The sequence below is a fragment of the Nothobranchius furzeri genome, chromosome 17, assembly GCF_043380555.1.
Source record: "Nothobranchius furzeri strain GRZ-AD chromosome 17, NfurGRZ-RIMD1, whole genome shotgun sequence".
Taxonomy (NCBI): Eukaryota; Metazoa; Chordata; class Actinopteri; order Cyprinodontiformes; family Nothobranchiidae; genus Nothobranchius; species Nothobranchius furzeri.
The window spans coordinates 27,424,004-27,447,636 of record NC_091757.1 but is presented as its reverse complement, the minus strand read 5'-3'; the positions used below and the strand labels follow the sequence as shown (position 1 = coordinate 27,447,636).

The 23,633-nt window shown below is 42.2% G+C and overlaps 1 protein-coding gene across 1 annotated transcript in view; it reads right to left on the bottom strand.

The window, feature by feature from the left end:
* Positions 1-23,633, bottom strand: part of tacr1a (tachykinin receptor 1a) — a 170,864-nt gene that overhangs the window by 105,663 nt on the left and 41,568 nt on the right. The window contains exon 2 of the mRNA XM_054731214.2: positions 12,958-13,152. Within this exon, the coding sequence (XP_054587189.1) occupies positions 12,958-13,152 (195 nt within the window). The remainder of the gene's footprint in view (positions 1-12,957; positions 13,153-23,633) is intronic.

The following is a 23,633-nucleotide window of genomic DNA, read 5'->3' as shown; positions in this document are numbered from 1 at the left end:
TCAACTTCAGTAATTTAAGCATGGATTAATCAAAACATTGTTATTATTCTTCAACCATTATTGTTCAATCAACCATATGTTTATTTACTCGTCTTGTTTATTATATGATTTAATTATGAAAGTTCATCCGTCCTGTTCTGTGAAGCAAAGCAGTCTTAGATAAGAGGGAGCTTGCGAGGGACCTTGGGCAAGCACAGTATCTTTCTTGCAGATTAAAGTCCCAGTTAAGACTTATGTCTCCATGTGACCCAATACTGAAGAGGTGACCTGTAGATGGAAAATAAGACCATTTCCAGAGGCTACACTTCACACGTATGAAAATGAGCTTATCTCAGATTCTGAAGTGTAATTTGATAGATTAAATCATCAGTGTTGAGGCAGCTGATAAGGTGGGTGCTAAATGGACAGAGGTGAATACAAAGCAGATGGAGACAGGATGGAGAACTGCAGATAACAACTTATTTTCATGTTTTCCCCTGTAAAACATGAACAACCTAAAAAGTGATCTAAACTGCAAGTTGGTGGAGGGAAGAAGAGACCATAACCATTAACCTCTGAACAGGTTTAATGTGTCCAGAGTAGATCAAAACAAGACTAATGGGTAACTGCAGTTAAGGTGAGTTATTATATGTTACATTAGAGACAAATGGTCGGTTCTGCAGACCTGATGGATTTGAGCTTATCATGTTAGCTCCAGTTATGACCACAGCTCAGACTGAAATGACATCCATTCATGTTCACCACATGAATTCTGAGCTAAAATCACTCCAGCCAAGAACTCTGGGTGTTTCTCAATGCCAAGGAACCTTGCCTTGATGTCTTGGCCCCGCCCCGGTTGCCTAGGAGATACGTCATCGGGAGCCGCCAAGATGTGTTCCAATATCTTTGGTGTATTCTTACTGTGTCTAGTTTCTAATTCCATTTTTGGTTCTTTTTAAAACACAGGGAGGGTTTCTCTTTACCTTGCTAACATTTTGTTTAATGACTGCAAAACATCCTCAGAGCTGACAGTCGGCAAATGAAACATTAGCAAGGTAAAGCAATGTTGATGTTCTACTGAGGTCTCCATTTGTTAGCCGTTTAGCTAGCTGAGCAATGATACATGGGAGGTGTCTTGTAGCCTAGCCTAGCCTTGGTCAAAAATTACCCACAATACACCACGGTATTTTCAAAAGGATGGCGGATCAGAAGCCGGCAGCTAATTCGGGGGCAAATTTCAAGTTTAAAAGTGTCAGCTAATTTAAAATATATATATTTTTAGATCCAAAGAAGTTATCTATTGTTGGTTAGTTGCTTAGTAGTTGCAGCTTCGGTGGCTAGCGGGTAGTAACTCACTTACATATTTAATTTAACAAATATATACACAATTTAAAAAGTAAAAGGCTCATTATATATTTATATTGAAACTAATACATATAAAAGGTAACATTATCTCCCGTGTTATGTGACGTTACGGGACTGCTGTGGAAGCCGCAGTCACGTGATGCAAGTCTGTTCCATTTAACCTTTTCTTTGACCAAGGAAGGACCGCGTCCTTGTAAGCAAGACGCATGGCCTCGCAAGACATCACCTCGCAAGGCAAGGCGCCTTGACATTGAGAAACACCCTCTGTCATGTTCAGTTTTACATTTTCTGTAGAAAAGTTAAATGTTGGTAGGTGATGTTATGCATCCATTAGGATATTAACTATGTATATCCGATCTCAGACAGCTTATCAGTTTGATTCTCTCTCCTTCTATGGTCCCAAATGCCGATCCACGATGGTGCAGAACTCCAAATAAACCTGCTCTCATTCACCTATCTATCTGCTTTTGCTGCCACTGAACTGGAATATTACCTATTTAAACTACATTTTTGATAGAAATCACATTCAAAGTTCTAAGATTTGTGTCTTACCATCCTAAAATCCTAATTTTAAATATGCAAAAACAACAAAACTAAAGGGAAATGAAGAGCATCTGTGTATGGAAGAAATGCAGTCTCGACATTAAATTTATGACATTGAATTTTTATTCTATGAAATTATGTTTTTTAAACCTTTTAACTTAAAACAGACCACCAAAAAAATTCACATGCAGAATTTCAGCTGGAAAATGTCAACATCAGAAATTTTTGTCGTAGTTAAAATGTTCAAATACATAATTTCAGTCATATTCTGGTGAGACTATATTTCTTCCATATCTGTGCTGTTATTTCTTTTAACTTTAACATGCAGAGGTGAGTTAGAAATGCCACCAGCTTTCATCCTTAAGTGTGGCTTCATTTCTTCAGCAAGAAGAAATCTGAACAGACAGAAACAAGACTTTGGGATGCGTGGAAAACCAGACGTATAGGCACAACGCAACATTTTTTTTTTAATTCGATCCATTTTGGCATTTATAAATGTCTTCGGTAAAATAATATTAACAGCATATCAAGGTATTTTTCTACTTTGTGTCTGCAAGATGCAACAATGCTAGTTTACATTTTACTGGGGCTCACCTAAAGACGAGAGGAGATAGGGCTTTTTCTGTGGCCGGTCCTACACTCTGGAACAGTCTTCCTCTGCAGATCAGGACCTCACAAAGTCTGGATGTCTGTAAGTCCTTGCTTAAAACTCATTTATTCAACCTGGCTTTTATGTAGGATGATTTTATTTTGTCATTGTCAGTCTTTCTCATTTTTTATTGATTTTATAATTGTGTGATGAAATGCTGTTTTTATCCTAACTTGCAGATTTTTATGGTTTTATGGTTTTTAGTTATACTTGTTTGCGATTTTATCTTCTGTGTTGTACAGCACTTTGGGTTACGGAAGCAATAATAAGTGTGCTTTACAAATCAATGTGACCTTGACCTTGACCTCTGATGAGCTAAAGCATCATAGATGTTAGCATGTCAGTTTTAAGTTGCTAGTTGGGAAAGTTCAGCTGACTGTTGACATGTGACTGCTTCATGAGGCAGGGGGGTGCAGCAAATGTCTTTCAGCAGAACCCTCAGAGGTCAGGCCATATTTCTTTTAGTGAGCTTGTCACAAAGCAGTGAGTGGAAGGGAAGCGGATGAGAAGTCTGCAAGTTATAAGGTCCTTCGTCTATGTGGAGTACCACAGAGTTCAGTGCTTGGAAAATTCTTTTTACTATATATATGCTCCCAGTTGGTAAAATCATTAGACAGCATGGGATAAACTTCCACTGTTATGCTGACGATACTCAGTTATATCTATCTATTAACCCTGGTGAACCTAATCGGTTAGTTAGATTACAGGCTTGTCTTGAAGACATAAAAAATTGGATGACTCAAAACGTTTTGCTTTTAAATCAAGACAAGACTGAAGTTCTCATCTTTGGACCTGAAATTCAGAAAAGGAAATTTCTTAGTCAATCACCTGACCTGAATGGCATTAAATTAGTCTCCAAGAACAAAGTAAGGAACCTTGGTGTTATCTTTGACCAGGACATGTCATTCAAATCCCAGGTTAAACAGGTTTGTAGGATTTCAATTTTCCACCTTCGGAATATTGCTAAGATTAGAAGCATCCTTTCCGGGAGTGATGCTGAAAAACTTGTTCATGCATTTATTACATCAAGACTGGATTACTGTAATTCATTACTCTCAGGAAGTCCACAGAATGTAGTTAAAAGTATTCAGCTTGTCCAAAATGCTGCAGCTAGAGTTCTGATGACAATTAAAAAGAGAGATCATATCTCTCCTGTCTTAAGCCGGGCGTACACTGTGCGACTTTTTCACTTTTTTGAGCCGATTTTCCAGTCGTGCGAGAATCCACGACATCGGGGCGAGTTTTGCGCCGAGCAGTCGTGTAGTGTACAGGGGGTTACGAGAGGCGATTAACACCACGTGACCAGCTGCCGATCAGCAGTCGTGAGATCGCACGGACTTCTGGCGTGTTTAAAATTTTGCTCGTCCCTCGTGAGGGTATCGCACTGTTGAAGCGGTACAGTTGAAATACATGTCTGGGGAAGCTGTTGGCAGCATTTCTTTTCCAAATCAATTGGCATATTTGCAGTGAGAGCATACACACCATGAAGGTTGATTGGATGTTGGAGGTGTTGTGGCAGGTGGACCAGAGAGGGCAAGTACATCGAAGAGAACACCAGGGTCTCTGTCCAGCACCATGGTAAGGATGTCAATAGCCTGCTGAGGGTTCAGGTTCTGTATGTGTTGCTACAAAAGTGGAAAGAGATGCTACAGCAACAGATTTTAGGATCATTTAGTGTAATTTTGTTATGCTTACACGTTCAAAGTCTATTCGCTCTCGAGAGAGAGATCTTCATCTCCAAGGTCCACAGCTGAGTGTCTCGCACTTCTTCGGCCTCTGGATGCACCACAGCCTCTAGATGCACCACGGCCTCTGGATGCACCACGGCTTTGAGATGATTGTCCGCATCTCCTTTTTGCACAACGTCTTGAGGATGCAATGGGAGGTTCAAACTCTTTCTCAGAGGATTCCTCAATCACTGAACTCTAATTTGTATTAGAATTTAAAAAAATTATACTAATATAAAAAGTACTCTTGCATATTAATCAATTTTGACACAGATCAGGTTTACATCTAGTCAAAATTTCGGCTAAACCAACAATAACCAGAAACCCTATGAAAACAACCATGATTATAGGAGGACTACACAGAATGCAGTGTTTATTCATGATTTCCACATAAATTATATGCTTTGACATATTCATCCCATCTTGAATAGCAAAGCAATTAAAAATAAGCTAATTACTCGTAATAAAATGCTAACAATTTGATAGGATTCATTTTATTTACAATATAGATTGTCAACTGTTACTGGTATTTTAAAATATGTATATATTTATAGATATTCTTTATAAAATGCCTTTTGTAAACAGTAAGTGTTTAATGTGCTGGTTAAAAACAACTTTCTTACCTCAGATAACTCCATTGCTAACACTAGCTAAGCTCTGTTATGAAGAAGCAATGATCTGGTGTTGCACATTAGGAGGCGTGGCTTTAAGCTCTTTCAGGAAGGGCGGGGGAGTGAGCAAAAGCCGTTCGAATTTAAAAATCTCCTCCTCCTCACCCTGACGGTGTCATCTTACGGACTGTGCCTTTAATGGATTTCCTAGAAGAGTCTAACATTAAGGAAACTTTTCAGTCTGGCTTTAAAGCTTTTCATAGTACATAAACGGCACTGATAAAGGTATTAAATGACATTATGTTGGAAACTGATAGGGGAAATCCTGTGTTACTTGTTTTGTTGGACCTTACAGCTGCATTCGACACTGTGGACCACGAAGAGTTGCTCCATTGTTTAGAGTATAATGTTGGTATCTCTGGTCTGGCCTTAGACTGGTTCAGATCTTATTTGAAGGATAGGACTGTAAGTGTAAGGATGGGTGGGTTTAGTTCTGGATTCACACACCAGCAGTGGGGGGTCCCACAGGGTTCAATATTAGGACCACTATTGTTTTTGATTTACATATTGCCACTGGGGGACATCATGAGGAAGTATGGAATTCGATTTCATATGTATGCTGACGATTGCCAACTCTACTTACCCTTGGATTATAGAAGCGACTGTCCCATTATTGCACCGTCTAACTGAAGTTAAGTCATGGTTGACGGACAATTTTTTATGTCTGAATGAAAGCAAAACTGAGGCAGTGCTGTTTGGGTTGCATCGTGATTTAGAGCGATCAAAACTAGATTGTAGGGATATGAATGCCTACCTACGTTCTTCGGCGGTCAACTTAGGAGTGACATTAGATAACGCTTTCACCTTTGATGCACATGTGGGTGCGGTTGTATCGTCCTCTTTTTACCACTTGCGACGTCTGGCCAAAGTGAAGTCATTTTTAACTAGAAAGGACCTCGAGACTGTTGTGCATGCGTTTATCACCTCTCGTTTACACTACTGTAACTCTGTCTTAACTGGGGTGAGACAGAGTACAGTAGCTCGTCTGCAGCTTGTGCAAAACGCCGCTGCAAGATTCCTAGAAGGGAAAAGGAAATATGATCATGTGACACCCATCCTGGCAGATCTGCAATGGTTACCGGTCATTTTTAGAGTGTGTTTTAAAATTCTTTTATTGTTTTTAAGGCATTGAACGGGATAACACCAGAATATTTATCTGACTTGCTACAGCCATATATACCTAGTCGTTCGCTCCGCTCAGAGAGTCACCATATGCTTCTAGTCTGCACAACTAGGCTCAAAACAAGAGGAGACAGGGCTTTTTCGGTAGCAGGCCCAAAATTATGGAATGATCTTCGATTATCTGTGCGACTCTCCACGTCAGTAGAGGTTTTTAAGAAGGCGCTGAAGACCCATTATTATAATCTGGCTTTTAAATCTGTGTGTTAACTGATGTTTTGTATTTTGCTGTTTTTAATTTTTTTATTGGGTTCCTATATATTCTTTGTTTTTATCTTTTTAGTTTAGTCTTGTGCAGCACCTTGGTGACATGATATATGTCTGTAAGGTGATTTTATAAATAAAGGTGATGATGATGATTTTATCATTCTCCCTCTCCTGATAATAACACTTTACTTTCCTTGACATTGAATATGTTTACCCGTTTAATTATAGATTCACTAGGATAAATACAATGGAGTTTATCTCTCTCCAAATCGAATATTTACTAAGAAATCACTATGTGACTTTTTCGTTTGTAGAACTCAGTTTCAGCTCACAATGTGCATCTGGTAGCAGCATTTCGGACCTAAAAATGTGCTAAAAATAGCAGTTTTTACACAACACATCGGACTTTGTATTGTGTTGTATTGACGTCTTGCTGCAGGAGGACGCAGGTATTTATGAGAGTGGTGGAGGAAAACGAAATAAAGTAAATAAATGTTTTGTGATCAGAGTTAAAAACCACGGCAAACATGCTTTCTCGACAATCCTTGTTTTTGTTGAGAAAAAAAAGTGCAGAAATGAAAACAGACATGTGTTAATAGGGAAACAGCTGGCAAGCCATATTGACACGTTTGTGCATGCGCCGTGAGCGGTTCTGGTGCTGTCTGGGCCGCAGTGCTACTTCAACAGTTATCCTTCCAGTTTCTGTCTGGCTTGCTAGGCTAATAGATTCTCGCACGAGGGGAAAACTGGCTCAGGTTGTATACTTATTTTTTGCACAGGCGTTTGTTTACTGTGAAGTAAAGTTGAAGTGCTGAAGTTTTGAAAACTAATTTTGAATAAAACTTGAAGAATAACTGGCAATTGTTTGCTCATTTTAAGAGGTCTTTCATTTTTTATAACATGCTATTTGATATAATGGTTTACAAACACAAAGAGTAATTTATTAGAGAACTCGATAAATCGATACAAGATTCGATAGAGTACTCGATTACAAAAATATTCGATAGCTGCAGCCCTATTAGGTGGAATATTTCATTCTTGATTTGGAACTGACAATGTCCTCAGTATGATTACACACACACACACACACACACACACACACACACACACACACACACACACACACACACACATATTTACAGTGGGTAGGGAAAGGACTCAGACCCCTGTCAATTTTTCACAATTTTTTATATTGCAGCCATTTGTTTAAATCAATGAAATTAATCGTTTTCCTCATTGATGTACACACAACATTTCATATTGACAGAAAAATACAGAATTTTAGAAATTTCTGCAGATTTATTAAAAAGACAAACAGAAACATCACATGTTCTTAAGTATTCAGGCCCTTTGCTGTGACACTGATATATTTAACTCAGGCGCTTTCCATTTCTTCTGACCATCCTTGAGATGGTCCTACACCTTCATTGGAGTCCAGCTGTGTTTGATTCTACTATTTGGACTTGATTAGGAAAGCCACACATCAGCCTATATAAGACCTTACAGCTCACAATGCATGTCAGAGCAAATGAGAATCATGAGGTCAAAGGAACTGCCTGAAGAGTTCAGAGGCAGGGGTTGGTGTAGGCCAAGGTTACAAAAACATCTCTGCTGCATTAAAGGTTCCTAAAGCCGGGCGTACACTGTGCAACTTTTTCACTTTTTTGAGCCGATTTTCCACTCGTGGGAGAATCCACAAGATCGGGGCGAGTTTTGCGCTGAGCGTCGTGTAGTGTACAGGGGGTTACGAGAGGCAATACACACCACGTGACCAGCTACCGACGATCAGCAGTCGTGAGCTTGCACGGACTTCTGACGTGTTTGATATTTTGCTCGTCCCTCGTGAGGGTATCGCACTGTTGAAGCGGCGCAGCGTATCAGAACCGCTCACAGCGCGTGCGCAATCATGCATGAACACCGCTCGCCCAGTATTACCCTAATAACACACGTTGTTCGTTTTTGTTTCTACACGTTTTTTTACTCACAAAGATTGTCAAGAAAGCGTGTTTGTCGTGTTCATGTCAAATTAAACTGATCACAAAACACAGATTGACTTTCTTTATTTCATTTTCCTCATCCAACCCCCATAAATCCCTGTGTGTCCTCCTGCAGCACTCCCGAAGGACAACAGGCAAGACAAAAAAGTCTGACGTGTTGTGTAAAAACGGCTATTTTTAGCATATTTTTAGGTCTGATGTGTTGCTACCAGACGTACAGTGTGAGCAGTCGGGTCGCATCCGAGAACTGGGTCGTACAGCGTGAGCACACGACTCGTGAGATCTGCCCTGCGAGGAAGTCGTACAGTTTGAGCTGAAGCTGAGTGCTACGAGTAAAAAAGTCACACAGTGTCCGCCCAGCTTAAGAGCACCGTGGCCTCCATAATCCTTAAATGGAAGACTTTTGGGATGACCAGAACCCTTCCTAGAGCAAGCCGTTCGGGGGAGAAGAGCCTTGGTGAGAGCGGTAAAGAAGAATCCACAGATCACTGTGGCTGAGCTCCAGGGATGCAGTCAGGAGATGGGAGAAAGTTGTAGAAAGTCAACCATCACTGCAGACCTCCACCAGTCAGGGCTTTATGGCAGAGTGGACCGTCGGAAGCCTCTCCTCAGTGTGAGACACATGAAAGCTCGCATGGAGTTTACTAAAAGACACCTGAAGGACCCAGACATTGTGAGAAATAAGATTATCTGGTCTGATGAGACCAAGATAGAGCTTTTTGTCTTAATTCTTAACAGTATGAGTGGAGAAAACCAGGCACTGCTTCACCACTCGACCAATACAGTCCCCACAGTGAAGCATGGCAGTGGCAGCATCATATCGTGGGGGTGTTTTTCAGCTGCAGGGACAGGATGACTAATTGCAATTGAGGGAACGATGGATGCGGCCAAGTACAGAAATATCCTGGACAAGAACCTTCTCCAGAGTGCTCAGGACCTCAGACTGGGCTGAAGGTTTACTTTCCAACATGACGATGACTCTAATCACACAGCTAAAATAATGAAGGAGTGGCTTCACAGCAACTCTGTGACTGCTCTTGAAAGGCCCAGCCAGAGTCCTGACCTAAACCCAACTGAGCATCTCTGGAGAGACCTAAAAATGACTGTCCACCAACGTTCACCATCCAACCTGACAGAACTAGAGAGGATCAGCAAGGAGGAATAGCAGAAGATCCCCAAATCCAGGTGTAAGAAACTTGTTGCATCTTTACCGAGAAGACTCATAGCTACATTAGCTCAAAAGGCTGCTTCTACTAAATACTGAGCAAAGGTTCTGAACACTCAGGACCATGTGATATTTCAGTTTTTATGTTTTAATTACTGCTAAGTGTACATTAATGAGGAAAACATGAATTTAATTGATTTATGTTATTATATGTCTGTCAAAAGTTTACAGCTGAACTGACTTTGGTGCCTCTTCAATGTTTCAGCCTGACAGCAGGGGGAGGTGGCCAGTTTGTTGTTCAGCGAGTGTGTGTGTGTGTGTGTGAGTGTGTGTGTGTGTGTGTGTGTGTGTGTGTGTGTGTGTGTGTGTGTGTGTGTGTGTGTGTGTGTGTGTGTGTGTGTGTTTGTAACTGAGGGGTTGGTGTAGAAGAGCTGAGCAGTTGTCTGTGTGAACACACATTCACAAACACTGACATCTATTAATAGCCTCCTCTGAGACATTGCCTACTGATCCCCTCTAACTGCAGTCAGGGTGCAGCAGACAGTGAGGGTGTTAGCAGCCTGCAAAGAACAGGTGGGACCTGGCTCCTGGTCAGTTCATTTCAAACATGTCAGTTCTAGCTTCAGCCACTGAGCTGAACAAATAAGGTAATAAATGCAGTAGGCATGGCCTCATAAACAACAAATGTGCACATTCATAAACTTTGGAGAAACCAGACTGAGGTAGAGGACGGTGCAGGAAGGTGGAGACTGGAGCTGATGAAGGGAGAGTATGTGAACACAACTGTCTGACAGCCAGCACATGTGCGTCAGTGTGTTTTGTTTCATCAGCTACTATTTTGAGTGCATGGAGGAAGCGCACCTGTACTTCTGCCTTCAAGTGTGTCACACACGTATGCCATTAGACCCTGGTGTTTGCTGAGGTTAGAGGGGGCACAAAGTTTAACACGTTTTCTATGAGAAACATGGAAAAGGTTTGTCTGACAGCAGGATTGACATGTGTTTGCTATTTAATAATTACTGTAGTAGCTAAATGTAGTGAAGGAAAATTAAATCAGACATTTGCAACAAAAAACATCACATTTTCTTTTGATCAATGAATTCATAACTAAATGTTCCCTGTTATTGTCAGGTTCTTGGCGTGATATAAAGGTGCATTGGTTATACTTTGGAAGCCAAGGGAAATGGGATATTTAGAGTAGAGGTGACTTGTCAGCAACTCAACAAAGCACTGGACTTACAAGCAGGGGACCGGCTTGGGGCAACAATAACAACATCCAGTGTGGGCCCTTAGGCAAGACCCTTGGTTCTATTTGCCTTCCTAATACCATGATGAGAGCAACAGAAATGAGTGAGATGCTGTCTCAGATGTTGCCCAGCAAAACAAGGTCTCCGTCAACCATTCTTCCTGCAGTCTCTGGGGAACCAGAACTGCTGTGAAATTCGAGCTCGAACAACTTCAGTCTTGCCTATAAAATAATTCAAAACCCCTCAGCATTAATCAAAGAAGCTTCCAGACCCCAACACATGAAGGATTTAGAATCCCATCCACTCTACTCTAGGGTTATGCTCATTAGAGCTAATAATGTGAATGCAGCACTGAGAACAATTCCTACAACCACCATCACTGAAACCAATGAGCTGATATGCACTTCTGCAGCAGTGACTATTGAGATGCTTGGCTATAAGTGCAAGAACAACCGTGAGAAACTATACCACCTATGGAAAAGAAGGTCAGAGGCCAAAATCAAAAGAAGTGAGCTGCACTGTCAGAGCTCCAGAAAGGCACAATGACAAAAGCAGTAGGTAAGAGCTACAGCCAGAGACCTTTATCTGAAGCACTAGAAGCTGCCACAGAAAGACTCCAAGCCCTGGCCAGCCACCTGAAGAGATGAGAGAAAGTCAAGCCAGACGAATGAACCGGCTCTTTTCGTCCTAACCAGCTAGTGTCCTCTCAGTGGCAGGGTAATAACAGCAGAGCAGACCCACCAAGGCTGTAGATAGTGGTTTGGTGCTGGTATGCTGGTCCAAGCTGGGAGCAAATAATGTCTGACAGTGCACACGCATCTGCACAATGGGAATCAAATCAAGCATGTTAGCCAGTGAGCACATGGCAGTGACAAGCACTTTTTAAATGATAAATGACCCGCACTTGTGTAGCGCCTCTCAGAGTAAGGACTCCAAAGTGCTTTACACTACAGTGTATCATTCATCCATTCACACACCCATTCACACACTGATGGTGATGAGCTACGATGTAGCCACAGCTGCCCTGGGGCGCGCTGACAGATGCGAGGCTGCCGAGCACAGACGCCACCGGTCCCTCTGACCACCAGCAGCAGGCAAGGTGGGTTAATTGTCTTGCCCAAGGACACAACAGCAGAATTCTCTGTCCAGAGCCGGGATCAAACCTGCAACCTTCCGATTACTGGACAACCCGCTCAACCTGTTGAGCTACTGCTGCCCCGGCTATTTAGATGCATGCAATATCCTCACCGCTCGCTCAGATTCAGTGTGCTCGCTCGTGCAACCGCTGGACTTGTGAGACCTTGAAGGCAGGCGGATCTGAGTGGTACATCTATCTTCTCTAGCTACTCAATGATGAGCCTGTTTGCTTCCTCATCAGATGAAAACACTTGGTGTTGAAATGTTAGTATGCAACTGTTTGAAGAGAGTGCTCCAACGTGTTCCTGGTTTAGACTCCCTGTCCTTCAGCTTTAGAGTTACAGCTGCATCATAGCACTTTGTTTTAGATTTGTTTTCCCAACCCTTTCTTCCCTATATTAGCGGTCTCTCCCTGCACAATTTTTAAATCTTATTCGGGTCAATTCTTTTGCCACTCTGAGTTTCACTTGCATGCTGAACATGAAAAATCTTCAACCCCTATTTCCTGCCCCTTTTGACTAACTTCTATACCCACAGAAACAGGAGCGCCACAGCTTTTGTTTCCACAGAGAAGTACTCAGGGCATTTATTAATTCATACTAGACACAAGCAGTATGACTCCATCAAGATCATTTTTTCCAACAACTGTAACGAACAAATATTAAGTATGAAAAGCTCATTCTGGAAGGAATCGTGAAAACATTTTAAAAGAGCCACATCAAACTGATAAAAATGTTAGTTTAAATATTCTTATTTTTGACTGATGAAGTCAGTTGTTTATATCATTTTTTATATGTGTGTACTTTCCTGCCTTACTCTTCAGTACAAATATGAAGTGATTCATGCAGCTTAATCTGTGCTAATCTCCGTTTCCTTCAGTCCAGCTCACTTCATTTCTTTTTTACTGCAGAAATAACTCAACAGCTGTGTGATGCTTCAGGTTATCGCCACAAAGCACAACACCCATTTTCATTCCTTTGTGCATTACATTAGCTTCCCCAGAACACAAACAGCTTCCTCCTGCATTAGCTGCCAATGGAAAAGTAATTAACGTCTGACAGTTTGAATAGCAGCTCCACAGAGCTACTCACATCTTTTTGAAGTCACACACGGTGTATTCAGGCCACTCAATGTAGCAGACCACACGGCCAGGGAGTTGGACTGTGGTAGAGTAGTAGTACTGAGGAAATGCAAGAAGCAGAGCCAGAGCCCAGATCACACCCACCACCACCCTGGTCTCTGTGGAGGACATGCGCTGCTGCAGAGGGTGGATGATGGCCATGTACCTGAGGAGACAAGAACAGGGTGCATCATGTTCTGCACGGTGACTCTGGTTGCTGTTTGGTCGTTCACCTGAAGCCAGTCTGAGAGAGGATAAAGAAACTGCACAGATGGGCACGGTGTTTAGTGGGTAAAACACAAATTATAAGCCAAAAGCCCACACAGTTTACATGAGCACAGAGTTTATTTTAGTATAAGAACAGAATTAGAAGTGATGTGTGAAAAGTCTGCATTAAACCACAGAGATTATTTTTATGTCAACAGAAACATGTTTATTTTAAGAGATCCACATTCAAGATGGGATTAAGCAAATTAGGAAAAAGGTTTATTTCCTCAAAAATATTGTTTGCTTTTGTTCTATAGTGCCTAAAAATCTATTGTGATGTAACATTGCAATGCATTGTGGGATGTAGCCATAGGCAAACAAGTGTATACTTTGCATGAGTGCCATACGGGTCTGACCCCGGCTTTCCACGGGAGTCGTCAGCAGCACGTTACTGCAGCAGCACGTCTTGCTCGCGTAAACTGCTGCTTGGCCCTTCCCACGGGACGCGAAGCAGCAGGGGAGCAGCTGTCACCGACCGAGCACAAAGTCACACGAGTGACTTCGTCAGTAAACACAACAACAAGCAGGAGAAAACTACAACATGGCTCCAAAATATTTGTGTTTTTATGTTCTGTCCGTTTTATAATCGCCAATACGGACCTGAAAAACAAAGGAGACCGCTAGCTAGGTGATAACTTCTCACGGGGACGCACAGTTAGTAACTTTTTTTTAAAGTAAAGCAACCGGAAGGCAGTACGTTCTTTATTCTGAAAATCTCTGGAGCTTCTCTCCATTTCCCCGTCCGATTTCCTGTCTTTCCTTCCCCAAAAATGTCGAACTTGACCCGTTTCAGAGGCGTCGCGCGTAGAAAATAGAACCGGCGCGTAAAGGCCGCGACATGCTGCTCCTGAGACGCGGCCGACTCGCGCTGCTGACGGCTCCTGTGGAAAGCCGGGGTCAGTTGCTACGCTCGTCACAAAGTTGTATTTTTGTCACCTAAAGATGTTCAAACACAAAGGAACTAAGCACCGCTTTTGGGGAAGGTGCTAACTGGACTCTAGATGCCCAGATTGGATGTCGGAGGGGACAATTTTTATCAGTTTTCCAAAGCTGGGTAAGGGCTGCGACCACATGAAACAGCTGGAAAGGGAAATGGGCCAAGCTAAAGACAGACGAAGCAAAGCTGTGGCAGTTTTTATGTGGAAGAGCAGATTTTTACAGTGCGGAGATGATCAAGGCAAGGAAAGGCCGCTTCATTTATATAGCACATTTCAGACACATAGGCAATTCAATGTGCTTTCCATTAGCAAGAACAGCAAGAACATTAAAATAAACATGACAGCACAATTAAAATACACACAAATTCATTTTATATTTAAAAAAGAAAAAAAAAGTGAAAGGGTGAGCAGTTACAGTGCAGAACGTCCAGTATTAGAAACATTCGTTCAAAGGTTGATGAATACATGGTTTTGAATTTTGATTTAAAAGTTGCTGGAGTTGGGGCACTTTTAAAGTCATATGGACGCTGATTTCATCTGTGTTATACCAGCTGACTGCTTCCTAAGGATCTCAGAGCCCTGCTGGGCGTATATACAGGAAGGAGATCTGACATGTATTTTGGCCCCATGCCATTGAGTAATTTATAAACTAGTAGAAGTACTTTGAAATCGATTCTGTAGTTTACTGGTAGCAGTGCAGAGATTTAAAAACAGGAGTGATGTGCTCGGTTCTCTTGGTTCTTGTAAAGACTAGCTGCTGCAGTCTGAATAAGTTGCTTTACTGCTTTTTTTGGGAAGACCAATCAATAGACCATTGCAATAGTCCAGCCTGCTGGAGATGAACGTATGAATGAGTTTTATTAGGTCCTGTCTGGACATGAGACCCCTGAGTGGTGCTATTTGATGAAGATGATAAAACGCTGATCTAGTTATGGCCTTAATGTGACCAGTGAAGAAGTTATCCAGGAGGCAGCGGTGTAAACGAAGGGGTCCAGCTGAATGTCTAGCCCAAACAATCTCCAAATGTAGACAAAAAAGACTTTTGACCAGAGGTGGGTGCTATGTAGAAAGTAGTGACACAAATAAGAACTTTGAGAAAATGTTACTTGAGCACTGTGAGTCATGAGTAACTGTTTGATCATAAAAGTCAGAATTTTGTTTCTGTTGATTTGTTTTTAATCAATGTCCAAGTTAGTCTATCTGTGTTTTTAATTGGCAAATGCGGTTTGTCTGGCTAGCACTAACACCCAGCAGCAATTGCACTGTAGAATAGCTATTCAAAAGCCAACGAAACCCAAATCACACAATAATCCTTGTAGTTGTTTAAAATTTGAAATATGGACGCCCGCTATATCAGCATTGAGGGGTGGCAATAGTTGTTCAAGGGTCAGGAGTTTGCCCGATAACCGGTGCGTTGCCATTTCAAACCCAGGTGCCATCTGTTATGTCCTTAGGTAAGACACTTCACCTTTCTTGCTTTCTGGTGGTGGTCAAACGCATTAAGAGTTCAGTTCCTTACACAGTTGATGCATGAATATGGCACTAATACAAACTTTGTTCTATTTTTCAAATAATCTTTTAGGTAGAACTTTCTCTTATCCAGTATGGGTATGACTCAAAGAGGTCTAATTAATGTGTTAACCCCACTAATAACTCAAATGAACGAGCTAAATGGACGATCTTACTCTAATTTTCTCAGACACACCCAAAGCTCCATGTGGCCAGCTAAAATGGGCAAATCACAGCTTGGGCTTCCTTTCAGATGCTGCTGGCAGACATGTTTCTGTTTTTGTAAAGGGGAGTCATAGAAGCAGAATATCAGGATCAAACTGCTCAGATCATTAACACACTTGCTGGATAGCAGGTTGTGTTTGAGCTGAACAGTTCAAGGAAAAACAGAGCACGGCATTTCACAGTGGAACCAGGATGGCAGAGACGCATTAAGAAAGAAACTAGATATTTTTATTCGGTTCTAAAAATTACTATATTTTTGTGACTTTAGTGTGCATGTTATTTACATAGTTTTATTATTTCACATTTATATTCATTATATTATTATTATTATTATTATTATTATTATTATTATTATTATTATTATTATTATTATTAATATAAATAATAATAAGTGGCTACGCAGTGCAGGACTGAGGGCAGAAACGGAAGTATTGTTGATAGCAGCACAAGACCAGAGCCTGTCAACGAGATCATACCACCACAATGAAAGATGGAACAGACTCCATGTGTCGAATGTGCAGCCAATATGTAGAAACCATTGACCACATTCGCTCAGGCTGCCCCACTCTAGCCAGAACTGAGTACATCCACAGACGTGACAGGGCAGCAAGCTATATCCACTGGAAGATCTGCAAACATTTCCATCTACCAGCTGCAGATTAGTGGTATGACCACCAGCCACCAACAGTAACTGAAAACAACAACATCACAGTGTTGTGGGACATGCCAATCGACACAGACAGAGAAATCATGGCCAACAGACCAGACATAATCATCAAAAACAAAGAAGAGAAGGCCTGCCTCATGATTGACATGACCATCCCATCTGAAAAAAATGTCACCACCAAAAGCTATCAAAGTACAAGGACCTGGAAATAGAAGTCACAAGAATGTGGGGGATGAAGACAACAACAATACCCGTCGTCAGGGGCGGATTTAGGACTGAAGAAGATCCGGGGCTTAACACACGTGCGCGTGCACACACGTGACAGGCACTAGTCAGCACCATATATATTTGTCTTGTACCACATAAGTTTTAATCTGAAGCTACATATTAAGCATATTCAGGACAGAGTATTGTTCCTGTTAGTGTTTAGTGTGAGATGATAGTAAATATTCCCTTTCTTTCTCCAACAACTTTACCTGATAGTAAGCTAACTTTAGGCAAACCAGCAGCACAACAAATATTTTCAAATAAGACTCACAAACCTGAGTCAACACCAGTCTCATCAAAGCTGGGGTTCTGTCGTTGTACTTTTGGTCTAAAAACGTCCTTATGTCCATCTTCACTCATGCGTTTCAGGCAGAGCCTGTAGAACAGACCTGGGCATTTTACGGCCCGCGGGCCACATCCGGCCCTTTGGTTGACTTTGACCGGCCCGCGTAAGCTTAATTGGAAATTACAAAATAAATGTATTTTCTCATTTTACCTCATGCATGGGCTAAGGCTGCATTGCTTTTATTTTGAAGTTGTTTTTTACGTGCACAATGACGCAATACGTATAGCAACAAGTGCCCGCGGTTATGGTGATTGTAGCCTGAGAAATGTCCGCTCATGCAAAAAAAAAAAAAAAAAGTAAGATGCCAAATACAGGATTTTCAACAAAAATTGGACTGCTAAGTATTTTTTTTTACTGAAGTCGGAGGTAAAGCCGTGTGTTTGGTTTGCGGGGAGGAGATTGCCGTGTTTAAGGACTACAATTTGAGTCGGCATTACGACAAGAAACACTCGGAAAAATATAAGAACTTGTCTGATGCTGAGAGGGCACGGACATCCGAAGCTTTGCTAGCAAAGTTGCAAAAGCAGCAAGGCTGTTTTACTAAGCTTCACACATCCAGGGATGCAGCAACCAGGACCAGCTTTGTGATATATCCCACAAAATAGCTAAAAACAGCAAGCCATTTTCGGAGGGAGAGTTTGTCAAAGAGTGCATGGTGGACTCTGCCGCACTAATATGCCCTGAAAAAAAAGGCGCATTTGAGCAAATCCCGCTGTCCAGGCGAACCGTGACCAGGAGGATCGAGGACATTGCGGGGAACCTGGAGCTTCAGCTGCAACGTGAAGTGGCAAGTTTGGACTTTTTCTCATTAGACGGGAGCTGTGATGTCCGGGACACAGCCCAGCTGCTCGTATTTGTCCGGGGGATAACGGACTTCAAGCTCACAGAGGAGCTGGCAGCAATGCGGTCGATGAGAGGGACAACGACAGGGAGTGACCTTTTTACAGAGGTAAATGCGTGCACGGACACTCTGGGATTGAAATGGGAGAGACTGTCAGGTGTCACAACAGACGGTTGTCCAAATCTTAAGCCAGGCGTACACTGTGCGACTTTTTCACTTTTTTGAGCCGATTTTCCAGTCGTGCGAGAAGCCACGACATCGGGGCGAGTTTTGCGCCGAGCGGCCGTGTAGTGTACAGGGGGTTACGAGAGGCGATTAACACCACGTGACCAGCTGCCGATCAGCAGTCGTGTGGTCGCACGGACTTCTGGTGTGTTTAATATTTCGCTCGTCCCTCGTGAGGGTATCGCACTGTTGAAGCGGCGCTGCGAGCAGCTGCGACCCAAAAAGTATCAGAACCGCTCACGGCGCATGCACAATCCTGCATCAACGCCGGTCGCTCGCTATTTCCCTAATAACACACGCTGTTCGTTTTTGTTTCTACACGTTTTTTTTACTCACAAAGATTGTCAAGAAAGCGTGTTTGTCGTGTTCATGTCAAATTAAACTGATCACAAAACACAGATTTACTTTCTTTATTTCGTTTTCCTCATCCATCCCCCATAAATCCCTGTGTGTCCTGCAGCACTCCCGAAGGACAACAGGCAAGACAAGACAAACAAGTCTGACGTGTTGAGTAAAAACTGCTATTTTTAGCACATTTTTAGGGCCGAAGTGTTGCTACCAGACGTACAGTGTGAGCAGTCAGGTCGCATACGAGAACTGGGTCGTACAGTGTGAGCACATGACTCGTGAGATCTGCTCTGCGAGGAAGTCGTACAGTTTGAGCTGAAGCTGAGTGCTGCGAGTGAAAAAGTCGCACAGTGTACGCCCGGCTTTACAGGGAAAAATGTCGGACTTTTGAAACGCATGCAAGATAAAGTGACAGAAATCGATGCAGATCAAAAATATGTGTTTTTGCATTGAATTATACACCAACATGTGTTGTGCAAGTCAGTGCTAAAAATCAACCATGTTACTGATGTTGTTACTAAAATAATAAACTTCATCAGGGCGCGGGCGATGGATCACAGACAGTGTGTCGCTCTTTTGGAGGACTCCACACAGCTGTCAGATGGCTCAGCCTGGGGAAAGTGCTGAAGAGGGTTTGGGACTTGAAAGCAGAGATTCAGGATCTCTGCTGGATTTCTACTCTTCTCTTAAGGAGGACTTTCCAAACCTGAGGAGACATGCTCAGAAGATGTTGGTTCTCTTCGGCTCTACCTACATTTGTGAACAAACATTTTCAATGATGAAGTTTACAAAATCCAGGTATAGATCCTCTCTCACTGATGATCATTAGTCAGCTGTGCTTCGCTTCTCCACCTCAGACATTCAAACTGACTTTGATGCACTCGTTAAAGCCCAGCAGAGACTAGATTTCTCTCACTGAATAAGAAAAAAATTGCTTAAAAACACAAAATAAGGTGTTTGGACCACAAATGTAGGCAACTAGCAGTGAACTGGGACACTTTTTTTAAACCTCTTTCTCAAGATCACAGTTCAGTGATTTTATTTTACAGACAATACTGTGTGTCTGTAGAATGCTAAGAACCTCTTTCCAACAATATTTGAAACTCAGAATGTGTTTTGGAGTGAATGTGACTGAAACTGTTAACTAATATAAGTCACAAATGTTTAACAAAAACCAAATGCGCACACTTTGTTTACCATTGCCTTGGGAAATTTGAATAAATCACATTTTTGTAAGACAACCTCACTTTTTCCTTTTTGCTCATTTATAACATATAGTCTACTCTTACCAGCTTGAAGAAACAATGGTATTTACTGCTTTTTATAAAGAAATGCCATTAATATTATGCATAATTGACTTCAGCCTTTTGGCCTGGCCCTCCACAATATTTTCTATTTCTCATGTGGCCCCATGGAAAAAATAATTGCCCACCCCTGCTGTAGAAGAAGCCGGCTGCTGAAGGGCTTCTTCTTCAGTGGTGGAGGCTCAGGCAGGCTGTATACAAACTACTTCCAGCTGCGCCCTCTCTGTTGGACTTTGGTACTGCATGTTACTTCCGCGATTTAGATCCGGGGCTTATCATGAAAGATCCGGGGCTTCAGCCCAAGTAGCCGGGCCTAACGCCGCCCCTGCCCGTCGTAGTGGGTGCACTTGGCCTCATTAAGAAGGGACTGGAAAAGAGAACAAAACAGATTCCTGGAAACCCAAAAGTCCACGAAATCCAGAAGATTGTTCTTCTCGGAAGTGCCCACATCATCAGAAGGACGCTTTCCATAAAATAACCCTGAAACTGCCTTAGAAGCATGGATTGATTCTGGCACTTCAGTGAAAGCATACACATATACAAAAATATAATAATTTTATTATTATTATTATTATTATTATTATTATTATTATTATTATCATCTGCTGTAAGGCATTTTTGCATCATTTCCTGTTTTCAGAGTTGCACTACGTGTAGCTGTTCAGTGTTAGTGGATCACTAAAATAGATTAAATTTCTCTGTACTAGGATATCTCGGAGTTATTGTAGCACATAAGCACGCTAAAACTCAAGTTTTCTGTTGTTCCACCTAGCTTTTAGGGAACCATTTTAGTTTGCACGCAGATTATTTGGTGTTGAACGAGTTGCTCATCCAGTTAGCTTAGCCTCAGCACGGCTATGGCTACTTCTGTCTCTGCTTCTCCATCTCCTATCTCTTGCTCTCTGTGTCACATGTTTAGTTACTCCTCTGCCTCCTTTAGTGATAATGCTACGTGTAATAAATGTAGCATTTTTGTAGCTTTGGAACTGAGGGTGTCGGAATTGGAGGCCCGGCTCCACGCTGTTGAAAAGCCCGTAGATAGCCGTAGCTACTTAGCTAGTGCAGGGCTAACTAGATCAGAACCACCTCGTAGTGGTCCTCCAGGAGAACCCGAGCAGCCGGGACCTCAGGCTGGCCGAGTGACGGTATGCAGGAAGCATAGAACCCAGCCCGTGGGACACCACCAAACCATCCACGGTTCTAACAGATTTTTCCCGTTCAGCGACGCACCCACTGACAAGCCGACTCTGATCAATGGCAGCTCCATAGTCAGAAACGTGGCATTAGAAACTCCAGCAACTATAGTTAAATGTTTACCTGGGGCCAGAGTGGGCAACATTAAATCTTACCTGAAACTGCTGGCTAAGGATAAGCATATATACACACTGTGCCAATTTTTCACTCATAGAATTCAGCTCTGTCTCAATCTGAACGACTTCCTCACAGAGCAAAGTTCACGAGCCATGTTCTCATACTGTACAAGCCAGTACTCGGATGCAACCAGACTGCTCACACCAACACGTCAGACCTACATAAAAACAATAGTTTTTACACATCACGTTGGACCTTCAAGACCAAAAACCCAGAAGTTTTGTTAGTGTTGTTACTGATGTATGTTGTCCTTCAGGCTTGTAGGAGGACCTGCTGGTTTATGGGGGTTGGAGAAAGAAGGCAAAAGAAAGTAAAATAACGTTTTGAGATTTGTGTATACACCCAGGTTTACACAGTGTGCTCTTTCAAAGATTAACAGACTTTTCAGAGTTGGTAAATCCAACACATCCAGTAGCCATCTTCCAAGAATTCACAGGTACCTGAGCCCTCAGTGCCTTCACTAGTCTGAAGTAGTTAAACTGGGATTGTGTTTCCATCTTGACTACCTACTCTTCTAGAATCTTGCTTTTTTTCTTTAAATTTTAGGCAATGACCTTCAATCCAGCCTGTCTGTCTTTCACAGAAGATAAACACTCCAACTTCTTTACGCAGCCCGTCTATGGCTGTTTTGACCCCATCAAATACTCCTCCAAATTCCACTTTTAAGTTAGTTATTGCTCCAAGTATGTCCTCCTTAGCACTGACTGAATTGTTCTTTTTACTCTGTTGAGTTGCGCTAGCTCTGTGTTTAAATCTGCTCAAGCTAACATGAGATGTTTAGACAAACGCAAGTGTAACGTATCAAAAGGCCAAGGATTTCAATCACAATGACCCAAGGTTGACTGTCTGGTCTCTAATCCAGAAAGGTACTGCTCAACGACCTTGTTACCAAATAGGGGAGCCATATTAAGTGCTTCTCCTAGCTCCCTTGTCTTTGCTGGAACTCAAGGTCCATGCAGAAGACGAGACTTTCTGTACTTTCAGTCTGAATAAAGTTTATTTCCCTGGCTGACATAAATTACTTTTTAAAACTTGCATAAGTGTTATATAATCCTCTCTTCTTGCACGAACAACTTGTTTAAATCTAATGTGTATGAATAATATGTGCATTAATCAATGATGTGTTCAAATGAATATTTTTCCTGTAACGATTCATTTCAGATCTTAAACTACAACAAATCAGTAAATGTTTATTCTAGTTATTTAATCTACCAGTGTGAACGCAATAATAACAACATTATTATTAATGTTTAACCCTGTTTAACCCTTTTTAAATATTATAACATTTTCACTTCACACTAAGAGTTAACCTCTAAGTATCTGAGTGAAGGAATGATCTTCTGAGGAATTTTGGTAACACCTTTAAACTTGTGAAACTCTGATTTGTCTAAATCAGTAAACAACATTTAATAAATACAGGGATCACGTCCTGATTCCTCAGTTCTCCAGCTGCCTCCTGGTTCGGCCGACTGGTGAGCAAGCATTTGGAACCATCCTTTCTTTTGACCCCAAGGTCAAAGCCTCTCTGCAATGCTTGCGAATGATATCGGACAACGGCTCTTATGTCTAGGTTTGACTTCCTGCCAGAATTGATGCGGTTCACCCGCGGCTCGCGAAAAAAATAGAGCAGACGCCAAAACGATCGCTGCACGGCGCGGGCTGGAGCACCGGCGCGCGGCACTTCGGCAGCCCATGTGGTCTATAGCACATATGTCAGAGTCAAGGCCTGCGGAGCATTTTTATGTGGCCCGCGAGGTAAATATCAAAAATATATTAAAACTGGCCCGCTGGCCGATTTTACCGCAAAGACTTCAACTCCCATGATGCTTTGCGGCGTCAGCGCGGAGCAGACGCGCCCCCTCCTTTGTGTTTTTTCCAGCGCCTGCTGCCGGTGTCTGCAGCTCCGCTGTCTCGGACAAACTACACTCCTCTCACTCAGCGCCGAGTTCACTCAGCTGTTTTCTGACGTTGAAGCCCAGAAACGGAGATTCTAGCCGCTCAGTAATGTGTTCACGACTGAAAGAAAAAGTGTTCCAACTAACTTCCAGACAGAGCTGATATAACTCCAGCGAGCAGCGACACACTCAAACCAGCACGACTCTGTGGTTGTTTCCTCCCCGACACACAACAACGTGGTCAAGCTGCTCAGACATGTTCAGCAGCACAAACCTATGTGAGCACCTGTTGTCATCTAATGTTGTCATTATTATGATGAAGATGAACAAAACAACAGGAGTCTCCTCCTCAGCTCAGATCAACCCCATGATGCAGGTATCTGGCTGGAACAGGTGAGCATCACAGTAAACCAGTGGAGCAAACTGAGCTTTAAATATGTTGGT